Source organism: Anser cygnoides, chromosome 24 (genome assembly GCF_040182565.1).
Source record: "Anser cygnoides isolate HZ-2024a breed goose chromosome 24, Taihu_goose_T2T_genome, whole genome shotgun sequence".
Taxonomy (NCBI): Eukaryota; Metazoa; Chordata; class Aves; order Anseriformes; family Anatidae; genus Anser; species Anser cygnoides.
Window position 1 is genome coordinate 3,852,212 of NC_089896.1, and position 24,134 is coordinate 3,876,345.

At 49.2% G+C, this 24,134-nt stretch overlaps 1 protein-coding gene and 1 long non-coding RNA gene across 7 annotated transcripts in view; both read right to left on the bottom strand.

Moving 5' to 3' along the window:
• Positions 1-590: 590 nt before the first annotated feature.
• On the bottom strand, positions 591-4,182 carry LOC106047907 (uncharacterized). Its single transcript, XR_007166694.2, has 3 exons — positions 4,053-4,182; positions 2,154-2,267; positions 591-1,197 (listed from the first exon to the last, which is right to left on the bottom strand). It is a non-coding gene; the product is annotated as an uncharacterized lncRNA (long non-coding RNA).
• Positions 4,183-13,666: 9,484 nt separating this feature from the next.
• Positions 13,667-24,134, bottom strand: part of RPS6KA1 (ribosomal protein S6 kinase A1) — a 40,547-nt gene continuing 30,079 nt past the window's right edge. For all 6 annotated transcript variants that reach the window (XM_048073164.2, XM_048073167.2, XM_048073165.2 and 3 more), the window contains 19 exons: positions 23,678-23,759; positions 23,292-23,372; positions 22,409-22,488; positions 21,685-21,791; positions 21,054-21,091; positions 20,789-20,931; positions 20,119-20,189; positions 19,777-19,865; positions 19,493-19,557; positions 18,380-18,482; positions 17,950-18,077; positions 17,344-17,469; positions 16,791-16,880; positions 16,370-16,528; positions 15,992-16,153; positions 15,289-15,365; positions 14,999-15,116; positions 14,430-14,567; positions 13,667-14,117 (listed from right to left, as the gene is read on the bottom strand). In XM_048073164.2, the coding sequence (XP_047929121.1) occupies positions 13,995-14,117; positions 14,430-14,567; positions 14,999-15,116; positions 15,289-15,365; positions 15,992-16,153; positions 16,370-16,528; positions 16,791-16,880; positions 17,344-17,469; positions 17,950-18,077; positions 18,380-18,482; positions 19,493-19,557; positions 19,777-19,865; positions 20,119-20,189; positions 20,789-20,931; positions 21,054-21,091; positions 21,685-21,791; positions 22,409-22,488; positions 23,292-23,372; positions 23,678-23,759 (1,980 nt within the window). In that variant the 3' untranslated portion in view covers positions 13,667-13,994. The remainder of the gene's footprint in view (positions 14,118-14,429; positions 14,568-14,998; positions 15,117-15,288; positions 15,366-15,991; positions 16,154-16,369; positions 16,529-16,790; positions 16,881-17,343; positions 17,470-17,949; positions 18,078-18,379; positions 18,483-19,492; positions 19,558-19,776; positions 19,866-20,118; positions 20,190-20,788; positions 20,932-21,053; positions 21,092-21,684; positions 21,792-22,408; positions 22,489-23,291; positions 23,373-23,677; positions 23,760-24,134) is intronic.

Genomic DNA, 24,134 nt, shown 5'->3' on the forward strand with positions numbered 1-24,134 from the left:
TCCTCAGAAAGAGCGGTCAGGCGTTGGGACGGGTTGCCCAGGGAGGTGGTGGAGTCACCGTCCCTGGGGGTGTTCAAGGGGAGGTTGGACGTGGGGCTTGGGGACATGGTTAGCGGGTGATGGGGGTGGTAGGGGGTGGTTGGACCAGATGATCTTGGAGAGCTTTTCCAACCCCAGTGACCCTAGGATTCCCAACAACAGCGACTCTAAAGGGCTAAAATGCTGCCCCTTTATTCAGCTAAAGGATACCTGCAAGTTGAGAGGGCTCGGGGTCCACACCTCACTACTTGTGTTATTTAACAAGACAAGACTGAAAATGCATCACGCGTGCAAACCACAAAGACATGAAGTTGGAAAACGGGAAGGGGGAGCAAGCCTGCTGATAAATGTCTGTAATAGACAAGGACACGCAGCATCAGTAAATACCGTATGGTTCATTAGATACGGGCTTTAGTGATTCAGCCTAACAGTTAAAGACCTTCCTTCCTCTGTCTCCTCAAGCCTGTTGCCTTTTACGAGCCCTTCTCTCCAGCTCTGCCAGTCCCTGGAGCTCTCCACCCCTGAAACGCGGAGTTGTTGAGCCTCTCTGCTGTTGCAATGCAACTCCTAAGACATTAAAAAACCCTTCCTCCACTGAACCCGTGGGTTTCAGGGATGTTGGGACTGTACTCAGTAAAAACAGGCAACATGTAATGAAATTATGTGGAAGAGAAAGATTAATTATAGCAAGTAGATACCCGTAAATCCTGTTAGCAATCAAGCATTTCCATAGAAATTTCCTGATGCGAGATGCCCGACACCTTTCATAAGCTTCCATTTCCTTATCACCGATCCCTAAATTTGTATGTGGCTTCATTTACAAACATAAAATCCAAATGTAAATCGAGGGTGTCGGGTTAAGAAGGCCTGGTTGTCCTCGACCTGCTGATCTCTTTGAAGTTTCTGTCTTGTTCATCAGTTATAACTCTAAATTGTGTCGTTCACGGGGTGCTGGAAACACCAGCCTCCAGCTCTTGAGAATTTTCAGGACAAAGAGAGAAACATCTCTTGACTTTAAGCTCCTCCAGCACCAATTACTGATGATCTGTGCTTTGTTTTAGGCCTCAGGTCGCCTCCAGCATCTGGCTTTTAGTTGGTTGCTGTCTTTGTTACACTTTTATTATTTTGGTCTTTGTACTCCAGTCGATACAGAATGTCCTGTAAATATATGTATTTATTCTGTCAGTCTTGTGCTACTTTCCTTCTACCATCAAAATATTAAAACACAAAAGCTTCCTGATTACTCATCGGCAGATCTGCGAATTTGCACACAGACGGCTTTCTTTGGAGCAAGTCAGCAAATTAAAAACAACTCCCTCAGAAAAACTTTTCGCCGAGAATCGATTGTTTCCAGATCCTTTTCCCCTCAATAAAAAAGGCAGGTCCTGGGGAAAGCTAATAAACAGACGCTATTGAAAAGCCAATAGCGCACCGGCTTCTGATCTTAGTTGTTTTGGAGTAATTGCGATTTTGTGTTTAGCTAGCAGGAGATGGGAAAATGTCACTTTGTCTACATGTCTCATTAGAATAAATCTTCCTGGATACTTCAAGGGGATGAAGTGTCTACTAACAAAGAATTGATTCAGTGGTCTGGACTGAAAAGCCTTACTTTGCTTGGTAGATAGTTTAAATTATCATCTGAGGATTATCAAAAGCCTAAAAAAACCCCAACGCATTGAAATGCAGAACTCAAATTCTTACTGTCCAACGGCAGGAAATGCAAGTGTTGGAGAGGAAGAAAAAAAGCCCGCATCTCCCTGATTTCACGAGCTCTTAACTGAGGAAAAGTGCTGTATTCCTAAACGTCCTTTTTGGTGCCCTAGTCTAAGTTATTGTCTTATGTTTTTTAGGGAAATCAGCATTGACCACTCTTGTTAACCCCTTGAGTGTTTTTGGTGATTCCCGAGCGCCGTGCGAGTGATAACGCGCCTCCTGCACCTTCGTCCCAACAGGACAACCCGCAGCACGACTGCGAGGCGGCAGCGTACGCCCTGCAAAGTTCCCGGTTCTGTGAGTGAGTCTGTATCCATTATTTATGCGGGCTGAACTCTGTTCAATTAATGATGCTAACTGCTGGGCCAGCAGACAATTTAGGATTTGAAACTGTTTCATACCTGATAGGTTTTGCAGTTGGATGCGATACAACAGCACTGTTGATAATAAATCCACTGCACGTCCCTCTCGTGCCCTCACACAGCTCTCCAGCGCCAGGTAGAGGGGCAGCCTTGCTGATTAGGGAAAAAAAAAAAAAAGATAACATGTTTGAGACTTGTGCTTATATTTTAAATAATTACTGTATCAGGCACAGTTTTTATACCTGTATTTTTAATGCTGACAGTGTTTTTTATTTAAGAAGCTGCACAAGTGAGCAGACATCACTGAGGCTGGACTAGCAGCATCTAGTAAAAAAGGTGTTAGTTTTATATAGCTGCTGCTCTCGCACCAAGCACATATTAAAGAGGGAAAGCTGTGGTTGTCAGACTGGAGGTCGCGATGCTCGGTACTCCCCCCATGGCACATCTGAGGTGACATTACCAAAATGCACTGCAGGAGGTGACATTACCAAAATGTACTGCTCTTCATTTTTCAAGCCTCCTGCTAGGCCTCTGGCAGAGGATAAGGGAAGTTTACAGGAGCTTCCCAAATGGGAAAGGGAAAAAAAAGTCAGTTAGATGATTTATTTGTGAGTCAGCAGCTGAAGAAACATTGCCATGTGAAGGGAATCCCACTATTAATGAGAGAAACATTTCCATGCCTGCATGCTTAAGCGAAATCCCATGCAGTGCAACACTGCAGCCCAGTCACAGCTCCTAAACTGCGCAGACCCCGCGATTTCCACGCTCCACGTGCAGCAGCACAAAAATGGGGCAGCAGGGAGGGGGCAGCTTCGTTTGTTCCAGGGGTGCCCGTTTGCCTTCCCCACCTTCCGAGCGGAGCCTGCCCTGCGGGTCACAGAACCGAAGCCACGAGGGTTGAGCGAAAGGGGGATTACCGAGCCAAAGCAAACACGTTAGAGAAGTCGGGCGAGTAGTTTTGGAGGAGGAAATCTCAAGCGTGCTTTTCAACCCGTCGCACGAGCTGTTGGGAGCTGGCAAGGCTGTCGGGCTCACAACGCAGGAGCGAGGTGCAGGGAGAAGACACCGGTGCCTCCTCTCTGCGCCTGCCAAGGATGGGTGGCGAGAAGACAGCACAAGTCAGAACACAAACTGCCGAGACAACATGCTCTTTTTTTCAGAAAACACCCATTAGCAAAATTGTTTTCTTTGCTCAAATTTGACAAATCGGTTCAAGCCCACACATATCCTGCAGGATACATTACGCTGGAGCATCCAGCCCCTCTTATTTCCCAGGCAGCTCTGTCACCCTGCTAGTGATCTTCCATCAAAGACACCTCGTTGCAATTTGTAGTCCCTCAAGACAAAATAATTCAAAATAAATATACCCCATTTTTAAAGAAATATGAATAGAAAATGCTCCTATGTATAAGCTGAAGACAAAAACTGACAGAAGTAGCTAAACTTGTCTTGCTTTACATTTTCGGGTGGTGCCACGTTGCCCTCTTTACAAAGCTTTTTGCTGTTCCTATGGCCTCACCAGATTTAGTAGGATATTTCAAGGACCACTGATTATAGCATTCAGTAACTGGAAAGAGAAAGAAATCGCAGATGGAACTTAGAAGGGAGATAAAAGCAGTCTTTGCCCAGAAAGCCAAAGTTTTCACAAGGCACACAGCTTAGTTGGGCAAACCGACGCGGTGAGCTCCAGGGCCATTACGCTGTGATCCTACGCAAGATGCTGTTTTGAGGTTCTTGTTCTTGCAGTTTTAAGGCTGGGTCTGATTGTGCGTTCCTCTGTTTTTTGAGCGTGTGATTATCTAGCACGGTGTGCTCAAGTTCTGGAGAAAATGGAGCTGGGCGCGGACCGGTAAGGGGAGGAAAGGTCTGCGTGTGGGTGGGTGGGTTCGTGCTGGCGACTGCAACAAATGGTGAGCGCGGCGCAGAGAAAAGCCTTACCTGGGAAAAAACTCAGATATTATCACGGCTTTGTGCTGCGAGCAGTTACTGCCTCCCTGCAGACGGCGAGGATCCAGAGCACCTGCTCAGGCGGAGTCGTAAGCAGTTTGAGCTGCGGAAAGAAAAGTTTCAGGCTTCGCAGAGTTGAGGAGTTAAAGAAATCTAAGTGTCCTTGCTGTAAACGCAAGGTAAATTATTCATTCTCTCTCCCCCCCACCCTTCCCTCTCTCCAGTTCAGTTTTTCTTTTCATGCTTTAATCGTTTTGACATCAAGCTGTACAAAAGTAATTTAAAATTAACATGACTGACACTTGGTAGATAGCAGGACCCGGTGCAGAGCTCCACCTTCTGCTCGGGACTGCGAGAGGGTTCCCTGGATTGGCTGCTGGTCCTGCGGCAGCTGATGGGGACCAAGGAAAAACACGGCAAACAATTAATTTGCTAATTTAGTTTTCTGTTTAAATTGAAACCAGAAAATTGTCAGGCACCCATCAGCCCATGAGCCAGGCTGAGTGGACTTAGGGCAGCGCCGTGCTCTTGATAGCAAAGAGGGGACACGTTTGATTAGGTGGCAAAGCAATTTCTTCTGCAAGTACCAACGGCATTTAATAGGTTTGCTGTCATGTTTTAGCATTTAAGTTCAGCAGCACTGTGTTCTTGTGTCACCTTTCCTCCATCCCCTGCATTTGGTGCGTGTAACAACAGCCTCCGACCGGGAAAGAGGCAGTGCCCACACACCCGCTGCAAACCAGCCGAGGAGGGTTGTGCCCTCCAGCACAGAGCACCCCAGAGCCCGTGGGCAACGCAGCGACCCGGAGCGATGCCCTGGTCACGCAGAAGCCCCCCAGGGAGAGCTCCTGCGCGCCTTGAACGACGGCGCGGCGTAACACGGCCGCAGCAGGACTGGTGTCCTCTGATGGAGAAAGAAACGCTCTAATTTGATTTCCTCCCTTCAGCTGTGAAGGAGAGGATGTAATTTCAGATCTGCTTGGAGTGGGCCTTTTAAGCTCGTGTACCCTTTCTGCTCAGTTTTAGGCCTGTTTTTGATGCAGTAATGGAACCGTGTCTATTTGGTTTATGCATCCAATTCAGGATTTCACTCCTGGCTCATCAGAGCCAAAAGGTGCACGTTCGCCAGGACCGAGAAATCGCCGCAGCCCTAAATTTCATCGCGTGCTTCTGCCAGGATTTGCTGTTGTGTGCGCGTGGGGGTGTGCGCGAAGTTGTGAACACGTTAAATAAATTAGTTCGTTACCAGCAGAGGGAGCGTGGGTCAGGGCTGGGTTCAGCGGGGAGTCAGTAGGCTAAAAACGGGATTGTCTCCCAAGGAAGCGTCACATCGAGCGAGAGGCTGGTGCGGCACCAGCACGGTTGGTTTCCTATATCCAAATGAACCCAGAGATAAGACCTCGTCTGCACATCTGGGGCTTTGCTCGGACTCCTTAATGCACCCATTTCCTTGTCCCCATCTTAACTGATGCTCTCCGTGAGTCAAAGTCACTAGATGGTACTGTTGCTGTTTAATATTTATGCCTCTGTGGGCCAGCTACTTGGGAAACTCACATTTCTGCCGGGAGATGAAGGGCCTCGTAATTTGTCAGGGAAACGCAAGCGAGGAGCCAGGGAGAAGAAGTAGGTCAGGCCTGGTTCCTGCGATTCGGTTGTCGGAGGGGGAGCAGAGGGGCGGCAAAAACTTTGCTCGAGAGGCTTTTACTCCCTGCAGAGCCCCAAAACGTGGCTCTCGGGCAGCCTTGCTCGGGGAGGACACCTCCAGACACAGCGGGTGAAAGCTTCGCAGCTGCCACCCACAGAGGCAGCCTCCGAGCAGGGGAAGGCTGCCTCGGGTGGCAGAGCTCAGCCTCAGCCTCCCCACAGCGAGCAAGCGGCTGCCCAAATTCCTTAACCGAGCTTCCAAATAACGTCATCGCGCAGGTCCCGTCCCTGTTAGGGGGTCACCAACCTTTCCATCGCAGCTGATAGCAACAAGCAGGTTATTGTGTTCTGCAAACGAGGCCCGACCGCAGGACGGGCTCCATCCCCAGGCAGGCAGCCCGCAGAGAGCTGCCTGCACGCCCTGCCTTCGTGGGGCTTCTATTAGAGGGGAAAGTCAGGCCAATTAAATCAGGCAGCATTGAATCTCTAATTGACATAAATGAGACAGACAGACAGCTGGGAGGACTCGGAGGGGGAGGGAGAGGGGAGCAGGTGCCCTGGATGAGAAAGGGATGGAAATCCGACCTAACAGTCTGCCTGCCTCTCTCGTTCTGTGTTTGTGCAAGCTAGAAACGGCTTGAGAAGTACCTGAGCTTCTGCCGGAGAGCACTTAGCAAAGTACATCCGAGTTACAACCATTGGTGAGGATGTTCCCAAAAAAATCTCCAAACCAAAAAAAACTTCAACAATACCTTTTATTATTTATTTAAATAAAAAGTGGTTTTTTACCCCCACTGCAAGTGGAACATAAGGCCTTGCAGCTGAACAATTACAAAATAATTTTAAACCATATTTGTTTCTTTTTCCACATCCGGGCGCTACTTGACTAGGTATTCCCCCCTCTGTTTTTACCAGGGAGTGCTCTTTTTCCTTGAACAGACCCTTCAAATATGAATTCACACAGAAATAAGTTATTTAAATCCGTGCATTTCAGGAGGATGAGGCACAAAGGCCGGGGAGGTACCGAAGCCGCGCACACCGGCGCCGCGCTGCTGAGGGAACCAGAATTACCAGCCCGCCAGCGCGTGCCTTCCCCGGAGAGCGCGTTGCCTCGCCCAGGGTGTTGCCTTCATGGAAACAAAAACTGTTTGCCGTTTTCTGGAAAGATCCTTCCCGTGCTGCGCGTCCGAGCAGAGGGCACCCTGCGGGTACAAGAGCAGGGGTGAGGGCACGGTCCCGAGTGGGTGCAGGTAACGAGGGGGCAAATTCAGCTCCGCCCTGCTGGTAAATGCTCCAGCAGCCAAAGGAATCAATGACGTGGGTGAACTCCTGTAAACCGGCGTGGAAACAGCCTGCACCTTAGGTTTAAAACAATGATGATTTACACGTTGGGATGCAGTAATGCCAGAAATGTTTTCCACCTACAGCTCCAGAAACTTTTGAAGCTTCTTCCCGAATATTTCAACGCGTTTTCCTTCCCCGCTTCCCCAGCTGGGATCACTTTTGCCGGCACAGACAATCCTTCCCGGTATCCATGGGAATTGCCTCCCTAATTAGCAGCGCACCCCATGCACAGATCAGAGCGTTGGAGCCCGGCAGCTGGATCTGGGAGGCGGGCCCGGTGAAATCGCGCTGCCGCGAGGAGAAAAGCCGGCTTTAATGAAGCACCAGCGGAGCTCCCTGCCCTGCTCCGCTCCTGTTCCTCCTCGCGAGCTGCTCTCTCGTGTGCCCAAACTCACCCAAGAGAGCGCGATCGGGGCCTCGAAACGAGTGATCTGTCTCAGCCGGAAGGGTCTGATTGCCAGCAATGGCATTTATTGAAGTGCCGCTCAAAATACGTCGTCAGAATTACCGTTTCTGGCAGGGAAACCATGTCTGAGCTGGGCCCCCTGCCCTGCCCAGCAGCAAGCCTTCGCATCCAAGAGAGCACGCGTGTGGCCCGCCGACATCTCCCTTTCTCATGGAAAGGAAGAGGTTTCTATACGGCACACCAACTCTGCCCTTAAGAGCCTGCTGTACAGAAAGGGGAGCTGTGGAAGAGGCAGACGGTTAGGTGGGAGTTACTCATCCAACCCAAGCTCTTTTACCTCTAGCGCTGCTTGTACTCGGTGTCACAAAGCCCATTACGCCTGCATGTTCCCAGCAGGCTCAGATCCATGGAGCAGGGCAGGCTTGGGGCAGCGGAAAACCATCCTGTAAGCCTGCCTCTCTCCACCTTCTTTAAAAAGTAGGGCTGGGGTGGAGAAGCCCCGTTACAACTGCAAGTGGTTTGGTGCTTAAGAGCGACTCTTAACAAATAATCATTTTCCTACTGCTTAGGACAGCAGAGGACGCTACAGGGACTGGGCATCCAACAGGGCTCTCATCTGGATGTAAAAGTCCTTGCCTGCCTCAGAAGTTCGCACAGCACGGGCCAAGGGGATGTTAGCACAGTGTTCTCCCAGATTAAATACAGCTCCCTGTCCTGGGGTGCTCACAAGTCCTCAAATCCGTAGGCATGCAAAAACATTTTACCGTTTCCACTGCCGAGGAAGGAATTCGCTTTGCGAATCTGGAAGCGAAGACAGGCGATGCTCACAAATCTCAGCTAACGGAGGCTTCTGTAAGTGAAGTTTGAACTCAACCCTTGTTGTAATTCTGTAATTTGAATATCATTTTCACAGACCTTGCAAGATGCAGATGAATGAGAGATTTCTGGCTTTGAGTCAAATGCTGCAGTAATTAAATGTTTATAAAACACTTTAAGCTTGTGAAGTGCTATTATCATATACAAGAAACCAATCGACTACGGCAGATTGGAGCAGGATTTTGAGGCACACCAGCAAACACAGCTCATTCCCCCTGCTACACCTCTCTTTTAGAGGTGCTAACAGAGAATTATGAAGAACACTGCCAGGTTCCTTTTATTGTAACCAGAGTAAGTGAGGCCAGAATTGCTTTCTTTCATATGAACACGTGTGATTTAGAAGTTTTTCCTTCTCTACAAATATCCAAGTCCATGGCCAGCTTTTGCTGTTTATCTCCTGAAGGAACTACCCCTAGGGAAACGAGAAATTGCTGTTACTTCTGATCTCTCACATAAAACTGAAGAGGTTCCACCTGTTACAGGTTTCTAACACCATCTGCTGTTTAAAAGTAAGACAGCATAGGAGCTACTCATCACACAAGAGTCTGTGCTTGTTTGATAAACCAGAAGTGACACCAGCTCAGCTAGAAGGGTTTGGGTAATTGGCACATTTCACTTTTGTTCTTTCAACCCTGAACACATTTCGGCTTGTTCTTAATTACGAAGTGAAACAATTCTTCGCTAGAAGACCTAGGAAGCCAACGAGCAGCAGCTGAAAGCCAGGCCCGCGCCACGGGACGTGAACCCTCGTCGGCAGCCCTGGGATCCCGGAGCTGCTCACAGCTTTGCCTGCGCTTGGAACGCTTCGGCAGGACGCTCGCACAGCGCGACGCTCTCCCATCGCCACCGCGGACGCCGCTTATCAGTATCAAAGCAGGTTTTGAAGCAGCATCCTTCCACTCCCAAGCCTGACCCAAAGAACATACTTCAAAATGTTTTCTTAATAGAGAGCCATAAACTCCCCAGGGTGTGAGGAACACAAAGAAAACCTTTCTTTTCGTCAGGAATGAAAATATTTACCTTTTGCTGTCTCACGCTGCTGCCTGTATGGCAGAATAAACACTACCCAAGGGTTCTTCTGCTGCTTCTTAACTGAAAGGGGTACAAATTTTTGTCCCAGGAGAAACAGCAGAGCCTTGGAGTTCATTAAACATCTAAATCAAAGTACTCATCACCAATGCTCTTAGTTTTTGTCACGTGTCTTAAAAAGCAGGGAGGTGTTCTTAATAATACTTTCTCTTTAAAAAAAAAAAAAGTTTTCTCCAAATGGGCTCCTACGGAGTCCAGCTATTCACCCCGAGACAATGCAGCGCTTTTACTGCCACAGGTTTAGGCAAAAAAACCACCCCAAATCTTAAAGTCTAATAACAACCAGAGGACGCAGCTATGTGATTCTTCTCTAGTCGTATCACGTCGGCCCATTTACAACATCACCCCCCATATTTAACATTTATAACCCCCTTCACACTCATAATTTAAAGAGTCGGTGGCTCCTTTTGTAAGCGATCAGCTTCTTACCCCAGCACTTTACATGCACTTCTTGACAAAAGAGACCTTTTACATGTCAATTTATTTTCAGACAAGCATATCTGAAAGGGAGTTTCTCTCCGGAGTAGAATTAGTATTAATGGCAGGTGTTCCAGTGTAGCACAAAAGGAGGAAGGCAGCAAGTTAGCTGAGCTTAAGTAGTCAGACAGCTTGATGTTTTAATAACCAGAGGCAAGAAAATGGAGTGGCAGTGGACCTCCAGCTTGTATAGCATGAATGAAGGTTTTATTCAGAGCCCCCTGTGTACTTGCAAAAGAAGACCTTGATATACTTTAAATGTTGTCTTTGCTTTAAAAGGGGATTAAATTGTTGAATATTACATGAAAGCACAGCATCCGCCCCACGTACCGTCACACACGCCGGCAGTCACCGAGCGTTTCCGAAGCCCCTGCTTTTCTGGGAAGGCGGCAGGGGCTGCTGCTAGGAGGTGGTGGCACCACGGAGGCCACCAGCTGCGCCGTCCCCAGGCTTGCGTCTCACCCATCTACAGACAGCAAAAGACGCAGGAGAAAGTTAGAATTACGTGAACTAATCTGGAGGTGGGGACTTGAAGAGGATATTTGCATCGGCCAGACTGACGCTTAAAATGCAGATCAGTTGCTCGGTGAAATTTCACTCAGGAAAAAAAAGGACGATTGCTGAGAAAGTTACTGGCCTTCAGTTTTCAAGACAGCCCGAGTACTCATGATGGGAGTATTTATCAGGCCAAAGTACATTTATTTATGCTCTGTTTAATTTGACAGAGGTCAGTACCGTGTCATTAAGAGGAAGGCACGACTACTTTACACAGTGGGAAGAAGGAAAACAGCCTCTCAGCTGGGTCAACCTCTTTTACAACAGAAAGCACTGCTGATTTATGCCCCCAAATCAGAAGGCTTAACCTTTCTTATACAAAAGCTGGATTCATACAAAGAGAGATGCTCAGTATTATTTCCAGGCTCCTTGTCTGCGGATTAACACGATATTTCCAGGTAGACTCAGCGATCAGAGGCTGGATTCTGGGATTTCTGCTCCCTTGAGCCTTCATATAGACGTATAGGACGATATCTTAAAGGTCAAGTTGCCTGTTAAACACCTGAAATAACACAAGCAGTTTTCCTTCTAAAGATTTCTCTGCGTGTGAAAATTAAACACATTTCTGTCCCTTTTCAAACTGAGAAGGAAGGTGGCCTGTGCATCCTCCTTGACCCACGTTTGAGCTGAATGGCCTCAAACTCTTGTGAGAGCAGCCCTTTGGTCTTCTCCAAGGCATCTGCTGGCTTCTCCCCGACAGGTTTAAGAGCCCCAGCTCAGCACAGACCCCACTTGCACCCCAAGTAACGGAATCTCAATTAAGATGACAGCAGTTGGTCCCACCTGTATGTTGGGGAAGGTTTAATACTGTCAGGAGAAAACCACAAAGGGGGCCCAGCTGACCCATACAAATACCTACAGTTCTCGTACACAGAAAGATCAACAAGTCCATTTTTATTGAGCACTGGAATTAAAAAAGTAACAGCACTTTGTTGATTTGGAACTTAAAATCAAAACTTAGTTCTTAACTTACGGAAGGATCACTTGTAACAACTTGGCTAAAAACAGCCCGGAAAGCAGGGTGCAGCCCTTCACAGTCGCTGCTCTCTGCGGTGCCGGCGGGCCCAGGGGACAGCTGGCTCCGACTGCAGAGCTCAGCACCGCTGTACCTGGTCTCCTAAACACCGTGGAGCTGGCCCCAGCTGGCCCCAGCAGCACCACCGCAGGGAGGATTACGCCCAGGGTGCAGCGTTGTTCCTGGCTGGTTTTCAGACACGTACGGTTCCCCACAAACATGCAGGCTGCCGTTCCAGCAGGGGGAACATTTGGTTTAAGCCCATCCTGACCAGCGCTGCCATCCGACTGCTTCAGACCGGCCCTTGAAGCACAAGGCAGAAAACAGCCCGAAAAGTTCCTGCGGTGTCTGCTTCAGCCCCAGCAGCGCCCACAGGGACTGACCCGGGCTCCACACAAAGCCGTTTATGACGACTGCGCTCGTTTCAGGTACCCAACGTTCGCTGTCACTGGCGCGAGTCAGCACGCAGTGGTAAACGTCAGGCAGGTTCACTGGCAGCACTACGAGCACCGTGCCAGGAGCAGGTACTGTAAGGGATGGCAACGTGCGCAGCCGGGGCTCTGCTGCCTTCAGCACAACGTCCCGTTATCCCAGACGAGCCCCTCTGCCGCAAGGAAACCACTGGGCGTATTAGAGCAAACATCTCTGCTACAACAGATGCCACTCCATCAGTTTATCTTTGCTGACTCCCAAAGCGCAGTAGAGGCAACCTAGCACACGCAGGTCAAGGCCATCGATCCAGCCTTAAAGCATTAAATCCAGCTCTGCTGGGGGCTGCGGCAATCCTGGTGAGAGGACGGAGCACGCACTGACGCTGGCCTTCTCCTCTCAGAGGCACTGGGCACTAGGACAGCACTTGGAATAAATATTGAAACAATCCCTATTTCAGCCTCTCACTGGCTACTCCAGAGAGTAAAACAGGACCTGCCTGGGTAAGGGTAGAGGAGGAGGAAGAGAGCTGTAGAATTTTTTTGAATTCTCCATTTTAGAGTCAACTAGGACTAAGCAAAAGGACAAAGCAACAAGCAAGTTTCCCCTCTCGTTATATGACCAGGCAAAAGTAGGAGAAATTCATGTGAGAACATTTACTGACTTCAGTCGCGTTCTTGAGCACTTGCAGTCTCCGCAGCTCTCCTGCTCCTCCCGAGGAACGGCCACCACCGAGCCAGGAGAGCTCTAGCAATTCCCTGCAAGTGAGAACGGGTCTGGAATACATTTCTAGAACAGTTTACCTCCAGGCATTGGTTTCTATGAACATTAAAATGTCCTGAGAGAAGCTCCCCTCCACAGCCCACATCCTGCCACCTTTCATGTTGATTACTGCATTATTTCACAATTAATTCTAGTTATTTCCCGCTGCAAAGTGACATACTACACCTGAGGGAAGGTGGCATAACACGCAGCCCTACTACAGTACTGCTGGTTTTCTCATCACAGGGCCAGATGAAAAAGCTTTGCAGCTCTCCCAAGAGGCAGCCAAGAGTCGTTATCCCCGTATGACAGGGGGAAAGGGCTGGGGTCGCTTATTCTGCAGCTAAAAGTCAGTCAGTAAAGTAACGTCGACTGAATGACACGTTTATTGTACAATTCAGAAAGAAACCCTGAGTTACCAGCTGTAGAAGAAAGTTAAATTAAAAAAAGGATGGTTTGTTTCACAGATTCCTGCAGAGTGAAAGGAAAACCAGCGATGGTAAGAGCCAGCCCAAAGCCCCAGCTTTGCTGAGGAGAAGGTTCGTTGTTGTCCACACCTGCCTGGGTGCCAGGATCCCCAGGGAGCCCTGGGATGAGCTCACATGAAGACGGGAGGGCAGGGGGAAGGGACGAGCCAAACCTAGCAGGTATTCCGGCGATCTGAGCATCTACAGGAGTGTCTGGAAAACACGGGGTTTATTTTGTTCAGAGAACTGCTGTGTGGCCCAGGGGAGGGCGGAAGGAAAAGGAAGAAACCGAGTCTGAAAACCGACCTTACACTCTGAACACGCACAGTGAGGTGAAGGGGGGAAGGTCTTTACAAACACAAGTGCTGCTGGCTAGGAGTCTGCAAGTTTGACTTTGGGAAGGGCATCCAGAGTTTCAAGGGAGGAAAAACCCAAAGCCTAAAAACCCAAACATTCTGCAGTCTTCCAGCTGCATTGGCGTTGAAACAGATCAATTCCAAGAAATGATGTAGCTACAACAAATATCTGGCCCTACACGGGAACGGGTGAATCAGAGCTGCTTTTTAGTGCCACTTGACATCAGTTATACATTCTAGTTCTCATATACACAGATGGATGTCTTTAAAAATTGACAATTTACACTTCAAAAAAGTTTTACAGTGAAGTTCTCTCAGCAAAGATCAGTCCACACAAGGAGGAACAAGTCTTTCGGGGCGGAAGGCACTTGGCCTTGATGTGGATTTGAGAAAAAGTCCTCGAGGGAGCTCCTTTGCAGGCACTGACTGCCCAGTTTCCTGCCCCCCGTCTTCAGTAGGTCGTGCAAAGTCTGGTGACTGCACTGCACCGCGCTGCTGCAGACTGCCCCGCTTTCACAGTGTGGTGGAAGGAAGTTTCTTTACCCGCCTCTGTGCCAGAATGGAAGATTCGATAGGCTTCAGCTGGGGGCTTGGCTTGGAGCTGTTCAGTGCAGAGTACGTGGCAGCCATCGCCCCCTTGGAGAGAAGGCATGAGAAGTCATTCGGGTGCTGAAGAGGCTTTACAAGATGGGGAGCAGAGTAGCCACACCCCCAAACAAAGCCAGCAGCATTTCTTTTTCCTTTAAATCTCCCTCCCTTATTGACATGCAGTTAAAGAACCTTCTTCCTAAACTTTCCTGCTAAAAAACATCCGTATTGCTTCTCCTGGCCCAGAGCTCTACAACCTTCCACCCTGCTCTGCCCACAATACTATCACCAAGGTTATAGCAGGACAACTGCTTTCCAAAGAGCCCAAGGCATACTAGGAACCCAGCGCAGATTTTGTACCTTTACAAGCTGAAGGTCTTGGTGATTCAGCTGGCTCTGGGGTAAGCTGTCCTTCTGAGTTATCCACGGATGCTGCAGGACCTGTTTGGCTGTTAGGCGCTGGTGAGGATCTACGTGAAGCATCTTTGATACCAGATCCTAAAGGCATCGTTTGGAAAGTTAGACTTTAGAAGACTTCATACTTTAAAGGAAAAAATACCACCCACCTGTTCCCAAATTAGGATTTAAATTCAGAGGCCAAGTTTAAGGACCCCAGACATCAATCCCCTTTTGCATAAAATATGTTCTCAGTGGGCCTGGAAGGTATAACACAGCAACAAACCCAGCATGGCTCAAGCATGAGGTTGGTGCTGCATGCAAATATTCACAACCAGAGCTAGAACAAAGCAGGCAGAGGCACACTGCTGAGCTGTTAATGGGGAAGCTGTGTATGGGGTAGAAGCTACGCTGCTGCCTTTCTCCTCTCTCTTCTGCCCTCCCTCCCCATCCTGCTTTGAATTCGCCTCACAGTAACTGGCTGTGCTTGACCCCAACCCCTTAATGCGATGCAGCTGAATATCAAACCGTGCCTTGGACATGTCAGAAATAGTGTCCCAGTTGCCTCCACTGACAGAGAACTTCCCCCCGCCTATTCGGGTCAGGATCTCTTCTGGAGTGTCACTGGGCCCGTTTGCAAATGGAGTGCAGCTGAGGAGAGAAGAGAACGAGCGTGTGAGTTACTGCCCTGTATCTAGGCCAGGGAGTGACTCCGGGTAGCAGTAACCCACGAGGAGAGGTCCAACTAACACAGCGGAGCACGGCTCAGGGCAAGGGGATCGCTGTCCCCGTTGTTGCCTTCCAACACGATGGAGGCACTTACCCTGCAAGCATTGTGTAAAGGAGAACTCCCAGGCTCCAGATGTCACAGCCCTCATCGTAGCCTTGCCGCTTTAGTACCTGGAAAGAGTAAGCAACGGAGAAAAAAAGTGTTTAGTTCTTGTCGCTGAGCTCATATCAGCTTGCAAAGAGCGGCATGACCCCTGCGTGTAGTCTGTATGCAAAGCTTCTAAAGCCCTACTGAAGAGCAAAGTCAGGGACTAAAGGTCACCATTCAAATCAGACTTTGGCTTCATGGAACAGAGGAAACCCCCCAGCCACATCAAAATGACAAGCGGGAAAGCAGTTCCAACGTGGTGACACTGCATGTATGTTCATTGCTTCTCAGCTTTTTCTTTCTTCCGCACCAAGACAGATGAAGGGAAAATAACCCCGCCTCTTTTAACAGGTCAGTTAGTCAGGAAGAAAAGCAGCCTACAAAATCACTAGATTTTTAAGTCTCACTGCCCTAAGCAAAGCCCCCAGCAGCTGCAGAGGTAAGGACAGCGCAAGTTGGAGGACGGCACTGCAACTGCACTAGAGTTGCATATTTGTTCAGTACTACAAGTGCTGTTATTTCTGTAATTACCTATTCTAATACAAAATATGCCAAAACAGGCATGAGTTAGACCTATCTGTGCAGAGTGAGAACAGTCTCAGGGAGGGAAGTGACAGCTACTGAAGTCTCAAGTCCGTAAGTTGCTTACCTCGGGTGCCACAAAGTTTGCAGTATAACAAGGAGTCATGAGAAGGCCGTTCTCAGCCCTCAGCTGCTTGGCAAAGCCAAAGTCACAAATGCGAATGCTCTCAGGGTTCCCTGACTCATCCACATAGAGAATGTTGCTGGGTTTCAAGTCCCTGTGAACTACCTGTGGAGAAAAGAAAGCGCCATTCTCATACCCCAAGAAAACAAGGGTTTGAAGCTGCATCAAGATACTCAGCCCCTGCTCTGGCCCCACATCTGGCTTGCCAAGACAGCAACACAAGAAACAATAGTCCTGACAGGCACAGTTACTCCCTGGAGGAGAGGAAGTGCAGTGCAATGCCCGGCAGCTGCCTAGGAAAACAGATGTAACCATACTCACCCCTTGAGAATGCAGATATTCCACCGTTTTACAGATCGTGTGCAGGACCGAACTGGCCTCCCTCTCTGAGAAAAACTTCTGTCTGAGGATTTTATCCAGCAGCTCCCCTCCTCTCATCAGCTCAGTCACCAGATACACATACTTCCCATCATCATAAACCTACCAAAGCAAATATGGAGGGGGTTAATCAAAAACCGCTTCCCAAGCTTCCTTTTTATATTTCTACCACCAAGAAGCAGACAGAAGCCTACAGTGCAGAGCTGGGATCTGTACTGCGTGGAAGCTTCCCCACCCCAAAGTGATACGGGGAGCAGTGCCATTGGGCTGCCCGTGCTGGAGCTGCATTCTGACCCCCGCACACCAGTCTGCACTTCATAAACATATAAACATATACACAAGAAGTCATTCAAGTTACACTCACGTCTTTCAAGGTAATGATGTTGGGATGCTGCCCATATCGCAGGAGGATTTCGATTTCCTCGGAAGGGTCTCGCTTGCTCTTGTCAATAACCTGCAAGAATACGGACAAGCGTTAGCCAGAACTGGATGGGGAAGCGGCCAGGACACAGCAAAGCAGCTGAACGTTTAGAGAGCTGCAGGCATACAATACTATATCCATTCCCTGTCCCCTGCCCTGTGCAGCCATAAGCTCAAGAAATCCCCCAGTTGCTTCAATGGTTTTGTGTCCCCAAACCCCAAAGTTTTGTGTCTAACTTATCTGTAAAGATCTGGCGTAGCCACAGCAAGCTTTGCACAGAACGGCAAAATGCTGTCCTCCCTCCGTGAGAGAGGAGAACGCTGTTTCCCCACTATTTCTAGATAAGAAAGCTTGTGCAGTTATACAGCACAAGAATTGTACATTTAGGCCCCATACAAGCAGGGAAATCAATTTTATTCTTTGGTATTATTTTGGTCATCGTGGGGATCAGCAGAAATCTAACAGGGGAGTTCAGTTCAGAGTGTGAATCTCAGACCTTGACTGCGTACTCCATGTTGGTTGCTTTATGAATGCAGCGTTTACACACTGAGTAGGAGCCAACACCAATTGCCTCCTTCACCACGTAGCCGTCGTTGAACTGGACATTCTTGCCGTGCAGTTGCTGCAACAGGAGAGTGGAGAGCAGATGAGCTGGGAGAGTTCAGGGAACAGTTTGTGCAACGCAGAGCAACCTGACAGACTGCTGTCTGCTACATCCCACAGCTTCTCCTCCCTGCTGGGAAGAGGGAGGAGAAGAGAACAAGGCAAATATAGGTCAGTAGGCTAACGCTATCTGCATCTAGCCTGGTGCATTTTTGTGGCACCTTTCAACCTGCGAGCATTCGCACAGACCTCCCGCTAGCATGGGTCCGCCTGGAGAGAGGAAAGCAAACAGACTCGAAGTGCCCTGCTGACCTTTGCCCATGACAGTCAACAGAAAAGAAAGAACAACAGGATGCAAGAATCCAAAACAGAATAACACTGTCTCAGGCTTTCCTTCAGTCCTGCTCCAAACAGCACACGGGTCCTGCAACCCCCCTCTGGAGTACTCCGGAGAGTTACTGCAGCTTCAGCACAGCTGTTCCTCTGCCCCACTTTTTACCTGTACCACTGAGTGCAGAGGGGGCTGGGCAGGTTTCACCTTGCCATCCTCCATCAAGCCTGTCGCCACAAAACTGAAGCCTCGGAAGAGCTGATGGGCCCCCGCACTAGGGGGGATGCCTGGGGAATCTGCAACAGGATTTGAAAGAAAACTTAAGAAGGGCTGGCCCTGCGGAAGCAGAAGCTTTCCCCTTGCTCCCCAGAAGCTACGGCTCCTCTTTAGGTTATTCCAGACAAAAGCCATACCACGCAGCTCCGAGCTTACCAGTAACACTGCATATCTACAGCTAGGACTCCTCACTGCTGCCACTACCTGAAGCTGGCAGCACTAGGAGGAGGCAAACCTCGTGCTAATGGCATAGGCAATCCCGTAATAATCTGTACAGTATTATTTCACACAGAAAGCTTTGGCTGCATGAATTCATACAAACCTTTTGGTGTACGTGATGTAAATTCTGTGTCAAAATAAAAAGTGTCATCAGGCTGGCCTACTGCAGGCTTGAAGGGCGGTTTGATTTCTCTTCGGTACAGCTTCTGCAAAGTAAAGACAGATTGAAAGTGCTTTGATAGGTCAATGCACTCAGAAGGGTGCAAAGAGTTGCTAGGAATGAGAGGCTAAGAGACTTTGCAGAACCAGAAACAGCCTTGTGACTTAGCATTTAACTACAGCTCAGCAGTCTGGGGGATGACTTCTTTGCCAGTAGGGTACTTTTGAGTCAGTTTGTGGAGAAATACTATGAATTTCTACCACCCACAATACAGCATTCAAGGAAAAAAAAAAAAAGTGTTCTATGTGCAACTTGGCCCTACTCCAAAAGCAGTATCCATGAAGTATTTACTCCACCAGGCCCTTCTACTGCTTCCTAACTCCCATTAACAATTTGCTGTCACGTGTGTCTCTGGGGACAGCCAGAGGAAATGCCCTAGGAGGACGTTCATATCCCAGCACCTCCACAAGTATCCTTTTTTAATTGCTTCTTCTAGCAAAAATTTGAAATAAGCTTGACAGCGTTGCTGGCGGTTCATCCTAGCAGCATGCTGGGTGCCTTGAAAGCATTAAAAGACTGCTCTTCAAAATCACTTCTGAATGTAAGGGAAAACAGGGAAGAAATAAAACTATGTGGTAAAGCGGGGAGTTGGCCAGAAGCAATTGGGAAATGCAGGTTCAGTTATTGCCCTGTTTCTCTGTACAGAACAACGCATCGCCTTGCCAGAAACATTTCCCTGAGTCCTTCCTACTCTGTGCAAGGCAACTCCTGTTGTGCCAAACCCCAGCTGTAAGCTGCACCTTACTTCTGAGAGATCAGGAAATTCAAACCAGGGTGAGATCATTGGCAACTCGAGTATGAGACGGTTACTCGTGTAACAAACAGCATTTTAGTTTCAGGAAGGATAATTAGAATAGATGGGAACGTGGATTGGTAGCGCTGCCATGGCTGGTGAGTCTGCGAGCAGCACAACTGCAATTACTCCGGTCAAGTCAGAGAACCGCAGCACTGGCACTGCACGGTGTGGAAGTTTGCTGCTGAATTCCTGATACTCACGTTCCAGTCAATAGTGGAGTAGAAAGGATGGCGCTTTATCTCTTCTGCCCCATCTGGACCAGAACCTGAAAGAAGCACCCGCGGAGCGTGTAACGTTTAATCAGGACCACCAACAAAGTGAAGGCTATTAGCATGTATGCAACACAACCAGGCATTACGGGGAACCTGGCTGTAATGAACCAAGCCCATTAACCCAGCACAAGTGCAAACACGCTGCTGACCCACTAGGACGTGAGAGGCCCAGATACAGCATCAGGTGTATTCAGAAACAAAAAATGTCTTACCTAATCTGTTGGCTGGATTCCTTTTGAAAAGGGCTCGCAGGAGGCTCTGTGCTTCAGAGCTCAGGAACTGAGGCATGCCCAGCTTTGCTCTAGAGAGGAAGTTATGCAATCAGTTGCAGGTTTAAAGAAGTCAACCCACAAGCCAACTGCAGTACCTCCACCCCTGAAAGTGCAACAATCTGTTTGGCATTTTATACTGCACCCTTCAAACTAACTGTTGATACCAAACCACTCGCCAAGTAATGCCATTAAGTTGTGAGAAGCCCCAAATTGCAACACGCTCAGAGAAAGAGCAGCAAGCTTGCCCTCTTTATACACACACGGAAGAGAAACTCCTCTTACTTGAGGATGAGGGTCATTGTCTCCTTACGATCTTTCCCCTGGAACGGCAGTGAGCCAGTGAGCATTTCAAACTGGGAGAGAAAGAGAACAAGGGGCGGTCACATGTATGAGCAAGTCTGAGGGCTGCACAGATCTCGTTACACCTTCAGCTGGGAATTCTCCAAAGCTAGAAAAAGCCTTGCAAGCGATCAAAAGCCTAGCTCTGAAGTAAGATAGCAGACATCGTATTCTCAGAAGGGAGCCTGGTATCAGTCTGTAGCAGGGATGTGTTCAAGCCAGCGCCTGCTCCTAAGAGCCCTTGGATTCAGCAACTGCCAGATGGTGGCACCAGATCCGCACAGCAACCACCAGCCCAGCGCCGGGGCTGACACGGATGCCCACACGGATGCCCACACGGATGCCCACACGGATGCCCACACGTGCACCCCACGCTGCACAGCCCAGCACCGGGACAGCCGCAGGAGCTCTGCCTCCCCTGAGAAACAGGCACGCCTGGCTGCAAGCCCACACTGCCTGAGCAGCCTGTTACAGCGTCCTTCCAGGGAGCGCTGGGAACATCCCCAGGTCAGCACATCTCTTAGACGTGCAGAATCACGCAAGGGGATTTCAGAGTTCCCACTTGAGCAGCTGCTGAGAAGCCAGGTTTCCGAAGGCATGGTTTGGTACGTACCATTAACACCCCATAGGACCACCAGTCAGCGCTGTGGGAGTGGCCCTGACGGTTCACAACTTCTGGTGCCATATATTCCACCGTCCCACAGAAGGAATAGGCTTTCTTCTCGTGGTCAATTGCCTCCTTACTCAAGCCAAAATCTACGTATGAGAAAAACCATTAGCATGTGCCCACCTGCTCTGACAGAGTGGAGAAGTCGAAGAAAAGCTCCGTATCAAGAACCAGGCTTGCTGGAGCACAGTGTTTTTGTGGAGTGCCTTACCTGTGAGTTTGATGTGTCCTTCTTCATCCAGGAGGATGCTGCAGCATGGATGAAGAAAAAAAAGAACATTATTATCTGCAAAAAGGCTGGTTAGAACCAGCACATGCCTTGGAGGCTGATCAGAGATGTCCCTAGAACTCCAGAGAAGAAAATTATCTGTTCTTTCCAACCCCAGTGCTTCAAACTCCATCACCAAAGCATAAGCAGGAGAAAGCAGCTCCCTTCTCTCTACACACTCAACTTCCCATTGAACAAATGAACCAGCAGGTTGCAGCACCTTTGATCCCCCACATATCCCAGGTAAGAACAACCGAGTCATGCAGCTGCTCTGCACATCTTCAGAGGCCCCGTGTGGTGCCTTTTTCCTCCAAAGGCTCTCAGTTGCTTAAGCTGGAGCCCAGAGCTGGCTCAGGATTAATGCTCAGACATGTGGTGCGCACATGCTGCCTCCACAGTGCTCCTGGCCGTAACTGCTGAAGTGAGGAGCAAGAGCCTTGTCGATCTGCTCTGCTGCCTTCCATCTGGTTGGCCTGGGGGCATCAGTCAGCTTTGGCTGTGCGGAACAAGGCTGTGTTCTGACTACAGGCTTGGGACTGAACTCGGATCCCTGGCTCGGCTGTGCCACACGTACTTTTCCGGTTTGAGATCTCTGTATATGATTCCCAGGCTGTGCAAATGGTCGAGTCCCAGAGCCAGCTCTGCTAGGTAGAACTTCACGTCCTCCTCTGTGAACATGACCTGTGGTAAGGGAGAGGAAGCAGACAGGCACAGGGGTTACAACCCTGGCAGCAGGACCACTTCAGCTGCACCCATGCAGCTGCTTTCATACCCACATTTCTCCCTTGTGCCTTTTCAGACCAAAGTTTCACAGGATTTGCCCTCCACCCTAAAGCATCAATTGAGCATCAATACTCAAACAAACAAGGTTGCTAGGTAGCAGACAGTTAAAAAAAAAAACCAAAACCTCAATGTTTACATTAACCAGGTTATGTTCCCAGTTGGCTTCATCTGGCACAACTTGCTGCCCCTCCCGTTTCATGTCCTCACCCTGTCCCAGTGAAACAACACATCTAGACAACACCACAGCAGAACGCAGCACGTGCTTGGTTTCGTTCTTAATGTGATGCTCGGCAGAAGCCGCTGAGGAGGTGAGAGCTGCCTCTGTGCTGGTGCTTTTCTGCCAGAGGACAGGGTTCCTGAGACATCCTCTCCTCCTGCCAGCTGTGGGCTAGCAGCAGGCTGGAGGTTTTTTACCCCTCTCAAAGACTTTGCAAGAGTCAATCGCTTCTCCAGGTAATTAAGCACACGTGAACTGAGAGCCTCAAGAACCCACCACGATGCCAGAATATACCCACCTCTTTGGAAAGCCGAGTGAAAAGGTCACCTCCTCTGAGGAAATCCAAGATGAGATACAGCTTCCCCTCTGTCTGGAATGCTGAAACACAAGCCAGAGCAGGAATCAGACCCCTCTGCTCAGAGAAAGCTCAGTGGTGTTACAGTAATCACTTAAACCCCAGTGGCTTCAGCTGTGCAGATGCCCTCCGTTGTTCGTAGGTTACACACAGGTAGGGCTAATTATTTGGGGTAAATGACATAGCCTGCCCATGATGTTTTAAGGGAAGCTCACCAGGAAGACTCTGGCACTGCAGAAAAGTGTCATTTTATGTAGGATTTACTCCCTTGCCACCAGGGGTGCCCTACTGAGAGATACATTGGTCGTTTTATAGGGAAAGAAGGCGTCTTCAATTTCCTCAGAGTCAGAGCATTAATCCTGCCATACTCTAGCTTGACCGGTTGACTCTGCTTTCTCAATTTCTCCTGAATTAATGTTTTAATCCCAAGAGTTTGATGTTTAAACCTCTTCTCCTGGCCAATGCCCTGTTCCCCATTCAACAGCTAGAATGGGCCGGAGACCAAAGGCCTTTCCAGACACAGATTTGCTTTAAGGGGACTGTGAAGGCTCCGGAGCAGCACAGCCACTGAGGGATACAGACTGATAAAGGCCTCTTCACCATTTCAGCATCTGAAACCTGTTAGGGACCACGAGAATCTCCCAGCAGCCTCCAACCAGCCTGCTGCTGGATGCCTCACGCTCCTCTACCTGCCCACAGCAGGCACACCTGGAGCAGTGTCTTTATTGTGTTTAACAGCAGTCAGTGTCTGCTCAGGGCTGCAGCCCTCGGCTAGGAAGCACAGCTGGGTACCCTCTCCCAGAGTCCCAGCTGGCTTCGCACTCACCGTAGTGGAGTTTCACCACAAAGGGATGGTTCACATCAGCCAGGATATCCCTTTCAATCTTTGTCCTTACACGATCACGCACTGTGGGAAGGAGAGGAACAGCTCAGGCACTGAAAGAGGCACACACTACCCCGGTACCAGCCTTGCCCCTAGTCCTAAAAAGATCAGGCAGTTTGATGCAGATCTTTTCTACCTCCAGCACTGCAACAGTGGTCTCTTGGAGACAAAAAGAAGAGGTATCTTTACCTCTGGCTGAGGTAAAGATACTTCTCTTTCACCCGCATCACCCCAGGGCCAGCAGTGACTGCTGTGACATTTTCCCAGTGCAACTCGCCAGCGCTCTTTAGGACATGGAGAAAAAGAGCATCCCAGTAAGACTCTCCTACCTTTCAACGTTGCCTTCTTGAGCACTTTCATGGCATAGAGATGGTTGCTGTCTGGCGGTGTTATTTTTCTCACCAGGAAAACCTGAGGCAGAAGAAGAACACGTGAGCTAAGCACTAAACATTAGCACGAGGAGCTGGATGCCTCCCAGAGTGGCAAACCCCACAGCAACCCTAAGAAGCAGATGGCCACAGGTCTGGGAAGCTGTACCTCAAGCTCGCCATGTGAAACCCTATGAGATTTTCAGGAAAGTGCTGTGTGTGGATGCCTTACACCCTATCTCCAGCCATTACAGCACTCGTGCTTTTATACTGCACTTTCCTCCACCAGGCTTCCACACCTCTTGCTCCTTCCTGCAGCTGCCGTGGGGCTGTGACTGATGCCTGGGAGCTGTGACTAAGAGACCTGAGCAGCCTCGTGTTCTTAGCTTGAAGCAATCACTACAGAACAGGAGTCACC